General features: G+C 37.7%; 1 protein-coding gene across 3 annotated transcripts in view; it reads right to left on the bottom strand.

The window, feature by feature from the left end:
• Nucleotides 1–20,624, bottom strand: part of HHIP (hedgehog interacting protein) — an 81,757-nt gene that overhangs the window by 57,871 nt on the left and 3,262 nt on the right. For all 3 annotated transcript variants that reach the window (XM_054825316.1, XM_054825317.1, XM_054825318.1), the window contains exons 2-4: nt 15,918–16,113; nt 6,788–6,944; nt 5,808–6,009 (exon numbers count right to left, since the gene is read on the bottom strand). In XM_054825316.1, coding sequence (XP_054681291.1) covers nt 5,808–6,009; nt 6,788–6,944; nt 15,918–16,113 — 555 coding nt within the window. The remainder of the gene's footprint in view (nt 1–5,807; nt 6,010–6,787; nt 6,945–15,917; nt 16,114–20,624) is intronic.

Raw genomic sequence — 20,624 nt, forward strand, 5'->3', positions numbered from 1 at the left:
AAATTTGTTTCTGACAAGGAAAACCATAGTCTTAGCGTAGAGAAGAAGGTGAAGGAGGTCAAGGAGTCTAACTTATATATTCTTAACAGTGATCTCCAATACCATTTCACTGAGATTTTTCTGTCCCTTTTCCCTTCCCTCCCCTGCCCTGCTCTTTCCTTCCTCAGAGGCTTTGCCCTTTATCACAGTATTCCCATGAGATGTACTAAGAATGTTTTATTACTAGCTCAAAAAACAAACAAACAAAAATCTCTATACAAGCACAAGTGGTAATTCCGTAAGGGCAGTTTTAAAGATACCTATTTTCTAGAGGTTTCTACTCTAGGCATTGTGTGAGGCAAAGTGCAACAGAATGCAGCCGTTCTCACTGGTTGCACAATTTATGACCCTGTAGTCAGCAGAGACACACCAGAGCTACACCAGAGCTTGGTCACAATCAAAAAAGTAGCAATAAACTGAAAATAACTTAAGGATCAGAGATGACAAGCAACTGAACATGAAGGCCAACTGCAATTCCATACCTAAAGAGGTAATTCAGTCTGTGGATTTATAAGTAGAAAATGACTGTGTAACTACAGGGACTTGATTTTACCATTGGCAGTAGTAAGATGTAAACTTGGCTACTTTGTACAGTTCCGAGGTCCTTCATTTTAAAAGGATGTTGAGACAGTTGAATGATTGTAGGGAAGGACCGCAAAAATGATTTAAGGACTAACAGTTGCAGCCCTAGAGCTACTTAGCTTTTCAGGAAGTATTTTGAGAGGTGATTATAGCATTTAAGTCCCAAGAGAAGTGGTAGGCTCTTCCTTTTTTGTTGTTGCCAAATCATACCTTGATGCCTTCCCTTCCGAGCAATACATTTTAGACCAATATATTTTAGACCAATTCATGTTATTGGACTCAGGAGACAAGAGAGTGAGTGAAAATTGATGTAATAGGTTTGCTACATTTTATGGTGGCTGCTACTTATCTAAAGGTTTCCAAATTTTAAGAAATAATACAGTTAATAAGATAAAATACAGTTGCAGGAGTAAGGAAATGCGGAGAACTGCTAGAGCATTCAGCATTTTTCCTTAAGTTAGATACAATCATGAGTACAAGGTGACTGATCTTGTAATAATAATACATTCAGCACTGCTACATCTCAATAAATCATTAAATTCAAGTATTTAGAATGTTTTGATCCTTTTTTTTTTCTGCCGAGTGCATTATGAGGTAAAATCCTATTTGCCTGATACTTTTAAATTATTTAATTATTTTGCCTAACTTTTTAACAATAGATTCAGATACATCAGGAGTATTTTTTCTTGATAATAGATTAAGGTCTCCTTAAACGCTAGTGAAATCAAAGTATTACCATTGTTAGTTCAATAGCTTCTCATTCAAACTTTCCGCCTCTCTTCTACTTGGCAATAGTTTAAAACTAAAAGAAAGTATTAGTAGTGAAAATCAATTCGAAAGAAAAAACAAGTACTAATATTTTCATTTAAAAATTGTCTTTGCTACATAACTTTGAAGGAACAACCATAAAATGTTGCTCTGTAACTAACAACTCTCTTCACCACAACATAATGGAGTGGTAAGTCACCAGAACAGGGAAGAAGACTGTTAGGGCTTTTTTCTGGTAAATGCTTATTCTTTTCTTCTACATACATGCCACATACTCAGGGTACTTTGTAATATTAATGGGCACAGATGATGGAATCAGCATTCTCTCCACTACACTGGGCTAGATATTCCTAAATAGTTGAGCCCAGGTGCATGTCCTCGATTCGAGCTAGAGGTGCATGTCTCACTCATGTCCTTAACTTTGGGGCAAGACTGAGGTGCACAGCTTCCTTCTTTTCACCACATTCTTGAGATAGGGACGAAAAGGCTGACAGGAGGGACTTGGCCAAGTGCCCAATCTATCCACACATACTACAATACATATGTGGCCAGTGTGACATAAAATACATTGGAGAGGGACACAGATGTTGAATTAGCAACTTCTCCATCAAGATCCATTCATGGCTTCCAACAACCAAGTTGAAAAATAGAAGATCAAAAAAGTATTCCTGCTAACTGTGCTGTCAAAGAGGATTAGAAATTGGGAGATGTGCAGAGAAAAATTGTTTCTTAAGCTCTTCAGAGTTTTTTCTTCTTCTTTTTTTTTTTTTTTTTTTAAATCTTCAGGAATCCTGCATCTAATTTTCTCTTGAGTAGGGCCTCCAGGAAGCACAAGCTACCATCATCCATTCATGGCATCTCTCTCTGTTGTGAAATACTTCTACATGCTTATGCTAATTCCTTCTGAGATACTGGCAGCATATAAAATTATCACTTCTTTCATTTGAACTCCTTAAAACTAAATCATATAACTGTCAGGAGATTTTACCGCAGCAACAATTTTCAAGCAGAGATCTCAATGACTTCAATGAACATTAAAAGCCAATGGACCAATAAAACATATGCAGCAGGTTGTAGCACGCGTCTTACTTAATTTCCGTTTATATCCACAGACCTTCACAGGAGTGACCAACAAGAAGGAACTCCAAATAATCCTCTTTATGTGCTGAGGTTAGCAGGACCAGTGAAGAAGCCCTACAAGCTCAGTCACAGCAACGTTAGGGGCTCCAAATGAATTTCATCAACACAGGGACCATTAGTGCCATTAGAAGAACCAACCAGCATCTTTTTACGAGGGTATCATGGTTGATTGCTATATAATGCAGTTACCTCTCTTCCTCTGGTTTTGTATATTGCTTTCCTCCTCATCTGACTGCCAGTGCTGTGATGAACGAAATTATGTTAGTGAGATCAGAACTAAAGTCCAGGGTTATTTTTATGAAGGAAATAATTCATTTCTGTTTCCTGGTTATATAAGCCTCAAGGTAGTTTTAAGTATATTCTTTGGAAAATCATCATGCAACACATTTGCTGCTTTGTGACAATATAACAATTTCATCACTCCTAAATTTCCTCTTTACATTAGAAAAAGAAGAGAAAATCAACAACCACTATTTTACTCCATCTATCAACATTAAAAATATCTTATTGATATAGCTGTCCAAAATGCTTTTCAGGGGCATCAATTTAAATTACCTTTCATTCAACCACAGCTGCATAATCATTACTATTATTATTATTTACTGGATACAACATATATCTATAAAAGTTTGAAAAAATATTTTTACTATTGTCACTAGAGTTAAGTATTTGTTCGTATTTCAGATACAGACAAAAAAACTAACAGAAACTATTTTCAGACACCTGGGTATAAGAGAAAAAATTTTTACACTTATTTTTCAGAAAAAGAATGGTTTGCCTTTGCTTGCTACTATTGCTCCAAGGTTGGAAAAGAGGTGAACAGTTTTTGTTTACTTCAATGAAGAGTCAGTATGTTAATTCAAGAATAACATTATATCATGAATCTGTGTAAATAAAGAGAGAACTCAAAAAAGGTAACATGTTACCTTGGCAAAACACTTCACTGGAACATATGGGCCTAAGTTTGATGACGGATGACTAAACATTCACTGATTTCATTTTACTTTTTCACTTACACCATTGTATGAGAAGAATCTGGCATGTCAGGCAAAACGTATTCATACAAATTAATCCACCTTACACTACAAGCATTTCTTGCGTTGGCACAGAGGACACATTCAGCAATTCTCACACTTTGCATGTGGCTGCAGTATTTTTGATCATTGGGGTTTTTTAACTGCTGCCTGTACACTATCTGCACTGCCTGCTGGAAAATTGTCTATCCACATAGTATTCTCCATTACTGATTTCTAGTTTTAAAGCGTATAACAGGTAAGTAAAATCAAATACCCTTCAAGTAGTATTTGGATGGAATAATTGCTACCATTGTCACAGTGATGTTGCATCCTTGTAGGTAAAGGGCCATGGACAATGATTATAAGAACGAGACTGCAGGGGATAAACATAAAAATGTTTAAGAACCCTTGTTTTAAAACAACCATTTGGATTATGTGGGTTTTATTTTATTCTATTTATTTATTATTTTATAGAATGTACTCATTCCTCAAATTCTTGTACTTTTCCCTTTCTGTTTAAGAGCTGGAGTATTGCTTCTAGGCACATTCCCTTTCTCCTTACCTATGAAGTACTTAAAGCCTCCGTTCTTGGCAGCCTGCATTAAACACTGCAATACAATTATCCCCAGTCACTGAACTGTTGTCTCAGGGAATTGAATTAGACTTTCTAGCTTAGAGAACATCAAATTATTTACACAAAATGTTATAGTTGGAACAGAGTTTAGAGTATTATATGATGGTTAGGGTAGTGAAGACTAAAAAGATCAGGTCACTGATTTAAAGCAGAACTAAAAGTTGAATCTGAGTCTGAAGGTAGCTGTTGAGTCTTATCGACAGGCTATTGCCTATTCGGAGGCATGGAAAATCAGTCTTCCATTTAGCCTTGCCTCTAAGTTCCAGCTATAAAAGTTTCCTCGAGGAAGGTTTGTTTGGGACTGATAGCAGTTCTGTGCAAAGTTTCAGTGTCAGTTTTTCACAAGTAAAAACTATCAGAATCTTCAGTTAAGAAATATGAAACAGCCTTATATTGATGTTCAGAAATACCCCTGATAAGTCTGTTATGTTTTGGTATCTTAAACATCATGGTTACCTACAGAGGCAGAAATGGAAGTGTTCAGGAAATCACAGAATCATATAAATTGGTTCTTTTCCTGAAAAAGGTGTCACTTATTTCATTTCTCTCTCTCTTTCAATGCAACCAGAAACCTCCGAGAAATCCTCTCAGAAAAGACTGTCTTAAATTGGCTTATTTCCCTTATAGCTGAAACACAAAATGATGACTTAACATGTGCTATGCATTTTAAATCAATGTAGTTTGTCACAATTATTATTTGATTACTTTGTCAAGAGTATGTCAATATATCTTTAAGGCTTTATGATCTATAGTCCTGACTGTTCTAGACAAAATCTAATTGCAGTTTAAATTTGCTTTATATGTCTGGATTTTACTTTCATTAGCACTCTAAAATGTGACAAGAAAGAACGTGGAACAACACTTGAGACATTTCCAGAGTGAAATAACCTCCAATAGACTTAATGAGTTTTCTAGTAGTACTTACCCCATACCTAGATACAATTTCTTACCTCCACCCTCCAATGTTTTCCCACCATTGCCCGTTCCCTCCCCTGACCATGAAAGCCTCCCCATTAAACACGACGACAGCTGTTGCACCAACCCACCCCTGTGCCTAAATTTAGAGGGTCCGTCACTTTTTCCGTGCATCTCAAATACAGGCCGTTTTAAAGCAGCCTCCCTCCAAGGGCAGCTTGTGCCACATCTGAGGTTGAGCCAAGAGGGAGTGAGCACCGCTGCCCCTCTCCCAAAGGTCCCCCAGCACTCCCAGGCCCCCCCGTGTCCAGCTCCTGGAGCATCACTGAGCTCAGGGGAGGCCCTGAGCCAAACTTGTTCCCGCTGGGATCACAGCAAAACTCGGCTGAATTCAACGGGATGGCAATGAGCCCAAAGGATGAAAATACAAAGATAATGCCGTGGGATGCGGGTGTCGGATAGTTCCTTCTGCATTTAAAGTGAGGAAAAAATGAAGGGAAAGAGAAAAATGTGATGACAATTAGAAGACGCTCTGCTTTCCCTTCCTGAAACAAGGAAGTTTTCACTTCTTTGCCAGATAGAACTGTAGCGTCTGCTGTCATTACTCTTTTTTTAATTATTTTAATTAAAATAATTTCTGAAAAACGTTTCTTCACTTTTTCCCCATATACAGGCTAAAATATAAGCAGATAGAGATAAGTGAAAAATCCAACCTTTATTCCACTTTGAACAAGCTTGTGTATATCCAAAAAAGGTTCCTTGAGTATGTCTCCTTCAGGACTGAAAATCTTCACATATCCTTCTTTCTCAAGAATAAAGAGGCGATGGGATCCATCCCCACAATGTACTGCTCCAACAGGCTGCCTTAGTCCACTCACAACCTCCTGAATACAGAAGCAGTTGTGCTTGTGTTTTCTAAAAAAAAATTAAAAAAATAGCGAGAAATTTCTTTTTTCTCATAACCATGACACAACGATGTCCCTCAAAGATAAAATGATTGCTCTGCAGTGATGTTAAAAACACAGTTATACAATCCAGAATAAATTATTTGCTTGAATGTATGCAAGCAGATAATACTGAAAATTAGTTTGAAGTTCACTTGAGCAAAATTTGATTTGTATACAAGAAAGAGAAAATTAATTCATCTTAGACCTGAAATGCAGAGGAATAGGAGAGAAAAATTTTGGTAAAAAAAGATAAAACAATTTATAAATGCAAAATTTCTACTGTACAATAAACAGTGAATTCTAGCAATTTGACAATCTGGCTTCTAAACCCCATTTTAAAATAATGACTTATGATGGGACAATCTAATTATTTTCACAATGAAAAATACATGAATGAAATAAGTATTTTACTAATAAACTTATTGTAGTTATTTAATAATATTACATTCAGGTGGAAATGACTTCCTAGAACTATGTGTGATCCACAGGATGGACCATAACCAAGATCCACAGGGTGGATCAAACCAGGATTCTAACACCTTTTCAGCAACACAAATATCAAATGGTACTGAAATATTGAAGCTAATGCAACTTTCTCTTTTGACGTACACTAGCAGCAGCAACAGAAAGTAACATCTGGAAAACACAGCTGCTGAGCATAAGCACACACTGAGCTGTTTCACTGTGAAAACCACAGGCTTTGCTAGGGTTTTTTTTCAGATTAAACAGCATTTATCTTTATGAACCTGCTGATCTCTTCCTCTTTGTCATATTCTTCCATGTGGTCCAGGGAGTTAGAAGCTGGCCCTCGCACTTGTTTTCTTGGAAAATCTGGAAAGCATACACCACCATCTTTTCTTGCATAGTAAAAGCAAAACTCATCAGCTGTAGTTTGGAGAAAACCTTAAAAATGCAAAAGAGCATACAAATATTTAGTGTGTTGTCATGTCTGCAGTTTTATGCCATCAAACTAATCTTTAAATAGATTATATATTGAGTGGAAAAAGAAGTCATTTTAAACAAAGCGCTATCTGCAAAAAAGGCCTGCTCTTAATAAATACAAATTGAGTATTACCTTTTTTTAGTTTATTCATCTGTATCTCTATTAAACCTTACTTTCAGTGTGCTTAAATAAAAATACCAATTCATTCAGAATGACACTACAGTACACTCATTAAAAAATGAAGAGGCAAAGTTCAGAGTTGAGGCTGTGATACACTTTTCCCTGATTTTAACGCTATTAATCAAGCGTAGTATCTGCTGTAAAATAGCTTGAGCAGCTTTCATTTAACTTTTTTTTTTTTTTTAAGTGACTTGTCCTAGTAAGAATTTCAGTAAAGACTTTGGTAAAGAGACATGCTGTAAAGACTTTCTGGAATGCTGGCAGCGAAGGACATCAGTCGGAGAGGTGAATAATGAGTTGTCTCAGAAGGCGAGAAGTGCTGCTGAAAACTGCACCGCGTTGACATGCAGTTGGCCTCTGGTTGACTCCCGGCGTTAGAGTGGGTGAACGCCGTGTCCCATCATGAAATCTGCTTCCTCAGCCCCCGTCCCCTGAAATGGGGGATACGTCTCGTGCTGCACTGGGGCTGGCGTTAAGCTGGCGTGGATGAAAGGTGGTCTTTAGGTTTTAGGTTAAAATGGGAAGGAGTTCGAAGACGCAGGGAGTTGGTAAAATGAGAGCCTTTGAGGAAAAACTCTGCCATTACTGATATTACACTATGTTTAATGACAGCAAAAATATCTGTTTCTGTCCACAAACCTATTTCTAGTAATTTCTATCCAGTTCTTAATCATTTGTATTAAATCTAAGAAGATAGAATTTGGCTGGTTATACATGTACTATTTTACTTAAACAGATGTTAAGATAATACGTCTTAAGTTACCTTCATTCCTCTTTGCATTATTGGCATACTGTGTTAGGATGTACTACGGTCCAGGACATAACTCACAGGATACACAGAATTTGCACTTAATTGGAATTAGAGGCCTAATTTATGCATGGCTTTACCACTTGTGAATAATGCAGTAATCCATAGATCTTGGCCATAAAACCTCTGGCTTACAACGTACAATAAGAGCTGATCAGGGACAGCTGTGTTTCACTGGAAAATGCCAGTTTCTTAAAAGCAAAGCTTGTTCAGAAACATTATCAGTTTTGACAAAATTTTAGTTAACATGATGTTTCTGGTCCAAACTCAAACTTCTGGTCTAAATGAAAAAGAGAGAAACAGGCAGCAAACCTCGTATCACTATACTCCGATGTCTTGTAATTAGGGTGTTTCATTAGGAAGAGGAATATTCAGGTCAATGTCCCTCATCTGTCAGGCAAGAGTTTGACCCTAAGTCTCCCATTTCCCAAGTAAATGTCCTAACAACGACTTTATTAGCTATCCTGGGGTGGTCTCTCTGTGGCTTTCTTCATGGAAAATTTCGAAAGAGTTCAATTTCTTCCTTATGTGGAATAGGAAAATTTTTTAGATCCCAGAATTTTTGTGGAGTGGAAAGCCTTTCCCACCCAACTATACTTCTTTTCATATGCATCTTCCTTTAAAAATACTGGAAAAATAACACGACAAAGCCTGCCTTTGGTTTCTATAAAATAATATCTGGAAACACATGGTAGTGTGTTGTGGTGTAAAAGTTTAATTACCATGATTTGGAGCTTCAGTAAATATCATCTCTGAGGAACTGGTTTTAATTTATAGTAGTTATTTGGAGAAAATGGGAGATATAATTTCAAGTGGAATAACTGAAAAGGAACTCTGATACAATCAGGGAGTAGTATTCCAAGGCTTGTAGATATAATGCCAAAATCAAAGGTAATCTAAAATCTTGCTGTTGAATTATTTGACTTAAGAATACACAGTTTTGTCGTTAATAATTTATTTCACTAGCCACAGTGGGTCATTCAAGAAAATGCAATGGCAAATTAGAGGTGTACAATTTCTAAGAATTTCTAGACTTTTCCAAGTATACCAGCTACTATTTACTAAAGATAAACTAGTCTTGGCTTGAATGTTATCTTTAGTCAGAAAAACTGAGAGCATAGCATGGTCATATTATTTACTCGGTACACATTCATTTCAAGTAACAATCAGATGCAAATTCACTTGACTAATGCCTTATGCAATGCCTTTTCTTATATGTAAGACTAATCCCTTTTCCTTATGAAATATTTTATCATGCACTTAAGTACACGTTGCACTGCAGTTGCCTTTTGCTATTTAGCAAACTCATCAGCAGGTTCCAACAAAGGATAAGGCTTATGTTCCATTTTCTTAGAAATGCTCGTAAAAATGGGGTTTGAATTAAACTGTGAAAATCAGTCTGTAAATTGCTAAAATGTTGCATTACTGGAAGGAATGTAACCTCTGTAAATACAGTTTCACCTGTGTATTAGGGATGGAATTTTGTTCTATAAAACACACAGTAATTTAAAAAAAACCAAAACCACTCTGTTATATATGCTAGATTTAACATGCTAACAGCTTCACTAAAGACAGTTAGAAAAACATTTGCTTCTACTCTCCTATCTGCTTGTAGCCATTTCATGTTTTCTTTATCCCGCTTAGATTGTAAGGTCTTTGGTGTAGAATTTGCCATTTTGTTCAGTGTTTGTACAGTGTCCAGAATAGTCCCTGACAAGTGCCCCTAAGCACTAGAATTGTTTGGAGGAAAAAAAAAAAAAAAAGATCATTTTGCTTAGTCTGAGTTTATTCAAATACAGCTCTGTCACTGTCCTCTAGGAGAACTATGCCTAATAAGGACTGCAACATTTGGTCCTGTGTGAATTTCTGTACTTATTACTTTATTTTAAAAGATTTATACATATCATACAAACTTCCTACCAGTTGTGCATGTGTTGACAGAGCAGTGCCCATGTTAACACAGAAAACTGCAATAACAAAGGAAGATTAAACATAATGTTTGTGTTGTACATGTCAGATTTTGCACAGGCTTGCATTTTTGTGCTTTTAAAACTATCTGTCTTGCAAACAATAATCAAACTACAGACTTTTCAGTTAAGGCAGTTACAGTGAAGGCTTTCTGTGCTCACCTTTATAAAAAAACTGTGGGAATAAGTTGTGATTTCAAGCCTTTTCACAGGAAAACTTCTGCTCTTAGCTGATCCTCACCTCCTCTCTCCACTTGTATTTGCGGTCGGTTATTCCTCACACTATCTTCCTTCCTCTCCTGCCTTCACCAAATTCCACTTCGCTGAATTCCCTGCTTACCCACCCCCCCGCCTCTTCTCTTTGATACACACCTCAAATGTTGTGGTAGCATTTGTGCCGGTCTTTACAGCAAGTCAGGTTCCTATTCATTTCCTTCCTTGTTTGTACGGCACACAGGATTGAGTATCGCCCACTCATCTGAGTAGACCTACGCTGGCTTAGAGAGCATCTGGAAATCAGGCTCACCTGCTTTATTCCTGCTGTTACTGACTTTGAGCATACAGTTCACTACTGTGTAAAAGAAACATTTTCCTGTTTTTTTTCTTTTTTTCTGATTTGCATTTTTGACATTTGTGAATTTGTTCACAAAACCCACATTCTCCTCTCTCTTCTCAACTCTCAGTGAAAACTAAATCAAAGAGGTGATTCCAGATTGATTCTTTCAAAATGCAGTAAGTTCAGTGGTAGCTCACATCACTTCCTACTGGTTTTCAAGTGACTAGTGGCTCCCTTCTCATACTTACACACTGCATGTACCTGCACACAGCCAGTGCCAGGGTTAATCCCCTTGATGTTCTTGTTAGCAGTAGTAACATTACGAGCCACTACTATTTTTCTGCAGGTTGACTATGTTGACTGTGACTATTAGTTGACTGTGTTAGAACCTCTGGAAGCGGCGTGTGGGTTGCAGAATTTCTTACATGATTTCCATCATTTTGGGCTGGGGTGCCCCCATTTGGAGTTAAAAAATTCATATCAAGCATCCCTTCTGGTAATGGTTGGATTCAGATTTGGGCCTGGATCTGAATTCACCCACAACCATCTGGAACTGATTTATTCAAACGAAAATAATGGAGAGCACGTAGTTCAAAATCTGTCCAACCTCCTTGGATGGCAGAATGCACCATGGCTGTGGCACAGGTTTGTTCCTTAGAATATGTCACTTCATCTGGCATGGATCAAGTTCCTGCTCATGCCTAAAGGGAGAATCAGCCGTGCCTTTCTTTACTAGCTATATTAACAATAAATATCAGACAGTCTTCTCTGCCATCCCTGGGACAGGCCCAGGCGGACAGGACACATGATACGGAGGATTCCCTATTCTCTCTCCTCCTGGCTGAACGTGGTGACTTAAGGGATGGGGGGCAATGGCGACAAGTTCCTGCCCGGCACAGCAGGCGCGTCTCCTCTGTGACCAACCCACCTTCCCAGGTGCCCTGGCATAATTATGAGGTGCTGCAAGTGGACCCGAACAATAATGAGGACAATCGTTCATCTAGCTTGGAGGTGTCACCAAGGTTAAGTCGGCCTATGCCTTGTGCCAAAAATGCTTCCATAAAGAAAAAAGGACAGGCCACTGTTACAGGAGACTCTCCTCTGAGGGGAACAGAAGGCCCAATATGCAGACCAGATCCACTTCTTAGGGAAGTCGGCTGCCTCCCTGGGGCCCGGGTTAAAGATGCAAGGAGAAAGGTTCCTACCCTGGCACAGCCCTCAGATTATTGTTATCCATTATTGATTTTTCAGGTAGGCAGCAATGAAATTGCAACAAGAAGACTGAGGGCAATCAAGAGAGACTTCAGCGCCTTGGGATGACTGGGTAAGGGATCAGGAGCACAAGTAGTGTTCTCCTCTACCCTTCCAGTTGCAGGGAATGATGAAGGAAGAAAGAGGCAGACCCAGCAGATCAATACCTGGCTCCGAGCCTAGTGTAACCGGCAGAATTTGGGGTTTTTTGATCAGGGGTCAGTCTACACACCACCAGGCCTGCTGGCGACAGACGAGGTACGCCTCTCCCAAAGGGGGAAAAAGATCTTTGCACAGGAGTTAGCAGGGCTCATTGAAAGAGCTTTAAAGTAGATTTGAATGGAGAAAGGGGTAAAACCAGGCTTGCTAGAGAGAGGCCTGGGGGTGGCACGCCAATGTTTGAGGGACGGTTTGCTAGCAAGGTCCTTTGGTCTACCGTCTCAGTGGAAGTACTGGATGGAGATGCATGCAGCAGCGAAGATGCAACAGTTATTGAAACCACGGAAACAGTTAGAAACAGCAGAAGCGCCTGAGAACAGTCACATCAGAATTAGGACTTCTTCCCCCACAAAGGTGGAGGGATCAATAGCCCAGCTGAAGTGCATCTACACCAATGCATGCAGCATAGGCAATGAACAGGAGGAGCTGGAAGCCATTGTGCAGCAGGAAAACTATGATATAGTTGCTGTCACGGAAACATGGTGGGATGACTCGCAAAACTGTAGTGGCGCAATGGATGACTGTAAACCCTTCAGAAGGGATAGGCAGGGAAGGAGAGGCAGTGGGGTAGCCCTGTATGTTAAGGAGTGTTTTGACTATGTAGAGCTTGATGATGGTGACGATAGTGTTGAGTGTTTATGAGTAAGAATCAGGGGGAGAGCCAACAAGGCAGGAGAAAAGGAGGCTGAGGGGAGACCTTATCACTCCCTGCAACTACCTGACAGGAGGTTGTGGTGAGGTGGGTGTTGGTCTCTTCTCCCAAGTAACAAGCGATAGGACAAAAGGAAGCGGCCTCAAGTTGTTCCAGGGGAGATCTAGGTCGACTATTAGAAAAATTTCTTCACCAAAAGGGTTGTCAAGCACTGGAACAGGCTGCCCAGGGAAATGGTTGAGTTGCCCTCCCTGGAGGTATTTATGACGCGTAGATGTGGTGCTTAGGGACACGGTTTAGTGGTAGGCTTGGCAGTGCTGGCTTAATGGTTGGACTTGGTGATCTTAAACGTCTTTTCCAACCTAAATGATTCTGTGATTCTATGACCTTTGAAAATTTAAAATTCGTATTGTTGGAAGATACTTCATTAAGTCACTTAACTGCAGGGTCCCCATCAGGAATCACTTAAACAGAGGCTCTTAGTAAAGATCAGATGAGAACAGTCACCTGGGATGAAGCAGGGAATTTCTAATCTCATAGACTGTGAAACATTACACCATCCTGCAGTGACATATCTATAGATCCTAACAGCTATTGTTATTATTCTGTTTGAATAAAGAATCAGGTCCACTTTTTCTTTAAATATTCCTAAACAAGTCAATTAAAGTTCTGATACAGTCATAACCAGTGGGCAAACTCCTGTCTTCAAAAGACTTAACCAAGGATCTGCTAGAGTTTTCCTCTTTGCAAAAAGTGACAGAACAATAAATGAATTTCTGGAGCTAACTCATCAAAAAACCTGATGTATAATTACTCAGCCTTCTTGGTTAATATGTACCACTAAAATTTCAATTCCAGAAAAGATGCTTGCTATCTTAAATCACTAATAATTCTCATGGAGGACTTAGGGGATAGAATTATTTTTTTTAGTCAGTAATTTCCTTAAACTCCTTTGTATTGGTGTTCAGAAACAATTAGCACTCCCTAATGGAGGAAGAGTAATTATTTGACTTTTTAACAAATGTGCAGTGAATCATTGCCAGAAGCCTTGGGTTTGGGGGCCTGTTAATATTCAATTCTTTGTTTAATCCTCCAGGCTAAACTGAAAACATAGCTTCCACACTTTCTATTTTTTTCTTTCTTTTCCAGTAAATATTATTGTGGATATACAGGTCTCACAAGTAAAATAGAAAATCCAAGTAAGTTATTTTTATTATTTATATTTTAGAATGTATAAGACTATTAAATGATATTCAAATTCTATAGGCCATCTTCTTAAAAATAGGGACCTGAAATCTTACTTAAATAATACCTTCAGGAAATAGTAGTATAGGTTTCAACAACCATATGTACCAGTCAAGTCACCAAATTAACCCTGCTCGTGGATGTAAGTATGCAACAACTTTTTGTTAGTACAACCCACTTTCAGAACAAGTATTTAGAATGATTATTAGCTTCTGATTGATGTAGGAAAAATCTTATTTTAACTGACGCTAAAGTATGTAAGCTCTTTTCCTGTAAAGCACAGTGCTCTGTCCAGTGCTAAAGTTATGCTTTCATCTGGTTATCTTTCAAGGCAACCTGGGTGGTCACAAAAAGCACTTGACATCTTGATGCACTTCAGCAGTTTTACATATACACAAACTTTGTAGAAAAATAAATTTGTCATTCGTCACCACATATGTTGATGTGAGGAGTGAGGTTCCTGTGGCTATAGCTCCTGTGCTGCTCAGCCCTTTCTCATTCTCTCCCTCCCTCGGTCGTCTCCTTCTTTCTCCCTTTTACCTCTTTCACTTTTTCCAATTAAACAAATTGTATCCCCAGAAACACAGAATTTCAGAAAACAACTATGAGGGACTTGCTCTGCAGAATATGCTAATCATTTACACTAGCTACAAACTCATGTCAAAAAAAGTCTTTGTGCTGACTTCTTATATGGGCCAAACATTTAGAATATCTAATCTGTTATCGCTGTTCAGCAGGCAGTCTTGGCAACTGTGATCTATTCTGCTTTGCTTTGGGGAATGTGATAAAGAGCAAGAAACAGCTGGTTTAAGAAAGCCTTAGAAACATTTCTTAGTTTATAAAGACAATAATAATATTTTCATATTTGAATGGGTTGAGATACATGTGAAACCACAGTAAAGGGAAAAAGTAAGTAAATTCAAAATGTTTTCTCAAGTCAATAAAAGAATGCTGCAAAAAATCCCTGCACTCTTGAGATTTCAGAGAAAACAAGTACACACTGTACACACGCAATTAAAAAACCCTCCTCCAAATCTCGTCCACTTAAACTATCCCCTTTACTCAAATATGTTTATATTATGTTACAAAGCTATGCTCATATGTCAAAAAAGACTATTCACAAATTCATTTTTAATACTGTTATCAAGTCTTTTTTCCAGTCTGTGTTGTTAGTTTAAAAAAAAAATAAATCTTAACCAGTTTAGTTATTTTCTCCTGTGTGGCATTATTTATAAGTAGTGTTTGGACAGGGAAAAAAGCATAGTTTAAAAATGACAGTCTTAAACATATAAATAATTTACTATTGAGAATACCAAAGATGTTATTTAATATAATAGTGTATTAAGACAGTATTTCTAAAAGAACCATCTTCTGTGGTTATTTTGTTGATATAGTTACAAGTGATAGCACACATTTGGTGACTGCACAGGTCAAATTCTGGTTTTGGTTATGTCCAGCTCACTCTACTGACTACACTGAGGAAGTGTTAGGTTAGTTAAGAATTTGGTTGTTAACAGCATGTTGGAAGTGATTCAAAGATCACAGAAGTCTATCGAATAGCTCCCTTTGATTTCAATGGGCTTTAAACCCCATGGAAAAAAACATCAGTTTCTACGGTAACAAAACCAGAAAAAACACTTTACTCATCAGCTTCTAGAGTCTACAGCAAACAGTCAGCAACCTTTATTACTTGCATTTTAAAGCCATCTATTATTTAGACTAGTCTTTTGGATGGCCAACTACTTGTTTACATGATCTGGACGAACATGCTAATATTTCAGCAAAGGTAATAGTTTCAGGTGCCTTCGACAACAAACAATCCTGTGTTTCACGGAGAGTTGAATAGGAGGGTGGCAAGCAAGCACTGAAAATATTTACCTCACTATATAAGATCTGCAGTGAAGACCCTGAGATATTCTGTCTTTGCTTGGGCAAAATCCACTGGATATCCATAGGGATTTTACCTAGTGAAGAGCTGGATCTATGACCGCTCAGGCAATATCAACATTTCAAAACAAGACATTCTTTAGCCCCGAATTTTGTTATAGGTTTTACCTGGTATATGACCTCTGCAAGTATAATAGAATTCTTTACAATAGTCTTTGCACAGGTAGGGAAGAATTAGTTCTCTTTCAGGTGTTTCCCTTTTCTCAGGTGAGTGGAATAGATTCTGAGCGTGAGGTGAGCAGTGTGCACATTTGATTTCCTCCAGTAGCTTCGCACATTCTGTGTTGTTGGTAACAGAAAGTATCTGCAAGCCACAAACCAGAGACAAATAAACATATGACCTGTTTCCCCATCTTAAACAAAAAAAGATTGCATGATCTAATGTAATAAATAATGCTAGCGGAACCAATATCGTTAGTATAAATGCATCGTGTTTCATGTCACCGCTTCGGAAGTGCAAAAATTATTACTATGAAATGTGCAATATGCCATTAGTACCGTGAGATTTTAAGCACTTGCTTCTCTTTCTCAGATAAGAATAATAGTACTCAAGTTATTTTATGGACTTACGCCTGCAATCTCTTAATCACATAGGCAACCTCTGAACTAGAGGGATCATTTATGTAAAGAGGAGCTACAGCAGCAGGCTTTCTACCCGCTTCTCTTATGAGAAATACTTAAAAACCTAATTTGTAAGGTGATCTATTCAAGTGTTTAGAGACTAAAAATTAAAATTCTACCATCAAAACACATCACGAAAATCATATCTAGGCATTTGTTAAATAGGTGTATCTTGAATGAGACCGCAGTCTGGCTACTGAAAAGACTGCTGTGGAGTTCAGCAGGTGCCTTGGATTTTTCATGCTTTAAATGCTGCTCTGCTTTTTGCTCTCTCTAACGCAAACTACTGGGAGGTGGAACAAGCTGTATGTTTTCAGACATTTCTTTTTAGAAGTGAAAAATAGAATTTGTTTGTAACATCTTGTTTGTCTCAATAGTGAAACTAACTTTATCCTGAAAAAAGAGCATATATTATGCATAGTACTTGAAGAAGCACGAAACCACAACTGATGATGTGTTTAAGTAAACACAGGAGCCTAAGGAGCGCAATGTCATCAAATCATGAAAAATAATGGAAAACAGCATAGTCGTCTTTATTAGTCTTTGAATGCAGTGCACTTTGTTAATCTATTGTTAACCACATGGATTGTTTTTTGATCATTCATCCCAATGGTGCGTAGTGGGAAATGTGTTCTCAGTTGAGAGGGACTGAATCTGATCCAATTCAAAAACAAAGCTCAGGTTCTTTCTGCTATTTGTTTAATGCTGTTATAAACAAAGACTGTAAGACACTTATATTAAGAAATATTAATGCTGCAAATCTTTGTATTCTGTAAAATTTGTAAATATTTGTACATAGCACATTTAAAAATTTTGACATGGTTTTGCTATAGTTCCTATCTCTGAGTTGATTTGTAGAAGGATTTTCCAATGTCATACCCTTGCCACATAACATTGAAGGGAATTACCTAAATTACTTTTGATAAAACAAATTATTCAATGCATGAAGGCTCTTGATATGTTTGAGTATGCTGTCTCATAGGTTGGCTCTCTTCTAGGATGCAGTTCTTTGATAACATAGTTCTGAACTCAGTATTTTATTTACGGACCATAATTGCATAAACCTCAAACACTTGAGAGAAATGCACTCTCCATTGTTTTAAACAGATATGTATTCAAAATATTACACAATATATGGCCTGTGCAGTTACACAAAATCCTATTTAAAGGAACCTTAATTTAGAAGACAAACTCTTTCCAGGAAAAATTAGTCTTACCATACATATATTGTCAAAAGACCATCTGAAAAGTGTACTAAAGTTTAGTGGTGTAAGTTGGACCACTGATTATAAGAACATCATTTGGCTTCTACCCTTATTCTGGAAGAGCTGCCATTGGCTTCAAAAAGAATTCCTCTAGATTTGCCAGGATTGTTAAATGCATTAAATGTTCTGGTTTTTAGACTCTCTGTTCTCAGACTATCCTTGGCTTCATAGCACCTGCAATTAAGTAATGTGACTAACATCTGCCACGTATGGCTTATTATCTCTCTTCAGACCCTTCTTGGGAATATAAATGTCTCACATCTTCTTTTGGAAAGGGTTTTGGGTTTTTAGGGGTTTGTTTGTTTGTTTTTTAAACCTTGAAGACAGTAATCAATTAATTGCATGGTGCATGTATGGCAAAAGATTTGTATTGGCCCTGAATCCTTTGGGGAATTCTTTCCACAGCCCCAGCCCCTTCTCTCCTGAAAAAGTTTAGATTCTTTTTGCTAGATTGCTCATTTGGCCCATAGCAGCAGAACTGTTAACCTTGGGTTAACTTTCTTGGGTTTCAGATGTTGTACTAGATATGGTAGATCTTGGGGAAAATGCCTTGAGGACAAGAACTAAAAATATAATGATAACTACAATAAACTATAACCAAAATACCTAATAACTAAAACTTTGAACTTGACTTAATACTGCCTAGGATTGCAATCCAGGTAGTCGCGAACAGACTTTATATGCTTGCAGTAATCCACACTGAGGCAATCTTCTGCATTAGCTGGACTTTCTTAAGGGATGATGGCATCCTGATCTTGGTACCTTGCGCTGCCGTGGTTCTGCTGGGAAGTGGCCTGTATAATTCAGTTAAGTCACTGTCTGCCAAGCAGAATAAAGTCTGAAGCCAATAGGGGATGATCGAAAGCACTGTCTATACACGCTACTTTTTAAGAACATTATGTATGTCACTGAGAACCTGGGAGTTCTCCTAAAGTAAGGATGAAATGACCTATTTTGGTGTTTCCACCAAAGGAAAGTGCACCATGGCTACAGACTCTTCACAGTACTTGCCTACATTCAGTAGTATCACCTGCTTTGCAAAAGTCTCAGATGTTTTCATCAGGGAGTTGATCTCAGGCAGTAGGCTTTCTTGTGGTAGCAGTATGATGGTGTGTTTAGAAGTACAAGTAAACATGAGGTATTACTAGGTAAATATTCAGTGTGTTTATTGAATTAACTCCACAGGGATGCAGATAGAAAACTGTACTTCTACTGGAAGACTCCATTGCATTGTGAACAGGGAAAAAAAAATTACAGGATAGCAAAGCTAATTTACTGTTTCTTGTGGAAAACGTAATTGACGTTGCCTGGTGATACAGGAGAAGTAATGCTTGCCAACATTTCAGTCCTCAAAGTTAAGACAAAAGGATCCTAATCCCCCTGAGCAGCTGCTATCCAGGAATTAACCACAGGAATTCACCCCCTCATGTCATTTCTGGAATGAATCTTGGTCATATAATAGCTAATCAGAAGATTAAGGAATGAGAGTCAATCAATTATCTGAAAATCAAGTACAATGTTATTTAACTTTTAGAATGCTCAAGCAAAATAGGGTGGTAATATTTGCTCTGTGTGAGGTCTAACGTATAACTCTGTCCTGGCTGGGAGATAGGACAACTGTTCTATTCTGAATTTCAGTAAATCAATAATGTATTTATCCTGGAGTATATGAAACTAGTTTTAAGCGAAAGTTGAAATACTTATTTGAATGAAGCTTTTTCTGTTGGATGTCTACTTTGAAAATGACCTTAAAGTTGACAATGGCTTTGGTCTTTTGAAGAAATGTAAACTAATTTCCTGCTTTAATTTTTAAAGTCGTATGTAAAACCATCAAACTGCAGTGGTTTAAACTAACTGTGCTCTGGAAAATATGTAAAACTTCCAAACATTAATTGCAACATGCCTAATGATGATTATGCCTACTGCTGACTAATTTACAACATCTGTAAGATCATCCTTTAATCTCTAGCCACATGAAAGTAAAACGGGTAGACTAAAGGTAAGATAAATCCTGGAATGTGCAGGAAAGCATAGCATACTAAATTGGTTTATCAACAAAAATAGTGCAAAGAAGAAGAAACAGAGGATGACACAATAGACAGAAATTCTTTACGTTGAATATTGTCATCTGTTTTGTGTACTCTGTCATATCTAGTTTGAGAAAGGCAGTATAATTCTTATGTTAACAGGAAAAAAACCCCAGTGAAATAAGTAATTTCATTAAGCTGTATTTGATATACAATCATTTATGTCTAAAAATCATATGCTTACGAGATTGTTCAGCTGTTGGGTTGAACATATGCTTCTTCTGTATTATAGTGCTGGATTATGTCATTAAAGAGTTCGGTTTCAATTTTAGGGTAATATGTAAATAGATCATTGTACTAAGGCAGCTGTTAAAGGGACCCCAAGATGAGTTATTTGTTTAGTTGGATGTGCTCAACAATAGCCTTTGTTCGTGAAAGAGCCAGAGCAAACAAATGATTGTAAAAGGGCACACTTGAAAACAATTACTTTTCACCCATTCCTTGACAGCCTTGGCTGTGAAACCATCCAAGGTAGAGAGGACTTCTTTGCCTGTCGGGCTGTAAGCAAACTTTTAGAAAAACTGATATTACAATGTTTGACTGGAATGTAGTAGCCCTTCATAAACAAGGGGATAGTGCAGAAAACTAGAAGACAAAGAGTTAAATGTCGACAACAGGATGCAAAAATCTTACTTGAGCCAGTGTAATGTTGTATCTGCTCATTATGGTAGCTCCATTTTTGTTCCCGAAACTGGAGGCAATGGTAGTGTTTTCATTATAAACACAGATCAATAACTTGGTCAAAAAGTCTCAAAGACCTGGCATCTTAACCAAGAAGCTCTTATGAAAATGTCTACTGAGCATGCTCAATTGTTTTTTTTTTTTTAAAGAAACTAGTGTTC

The sequence above is a fragment of the Grus americana genome, chromosome 4 (assembly GCF_028858705.1).
Source record: "Grus americana isolate bGruAme1 chromosome 4, bGruAme1.mat, whole genome shotgun sequence".
Taxonomy (NCBI): Eukaryota; Metazoa; Chordata; class Aves; order Gruiformes; family Gruidae; genus Grus; species Grus americana.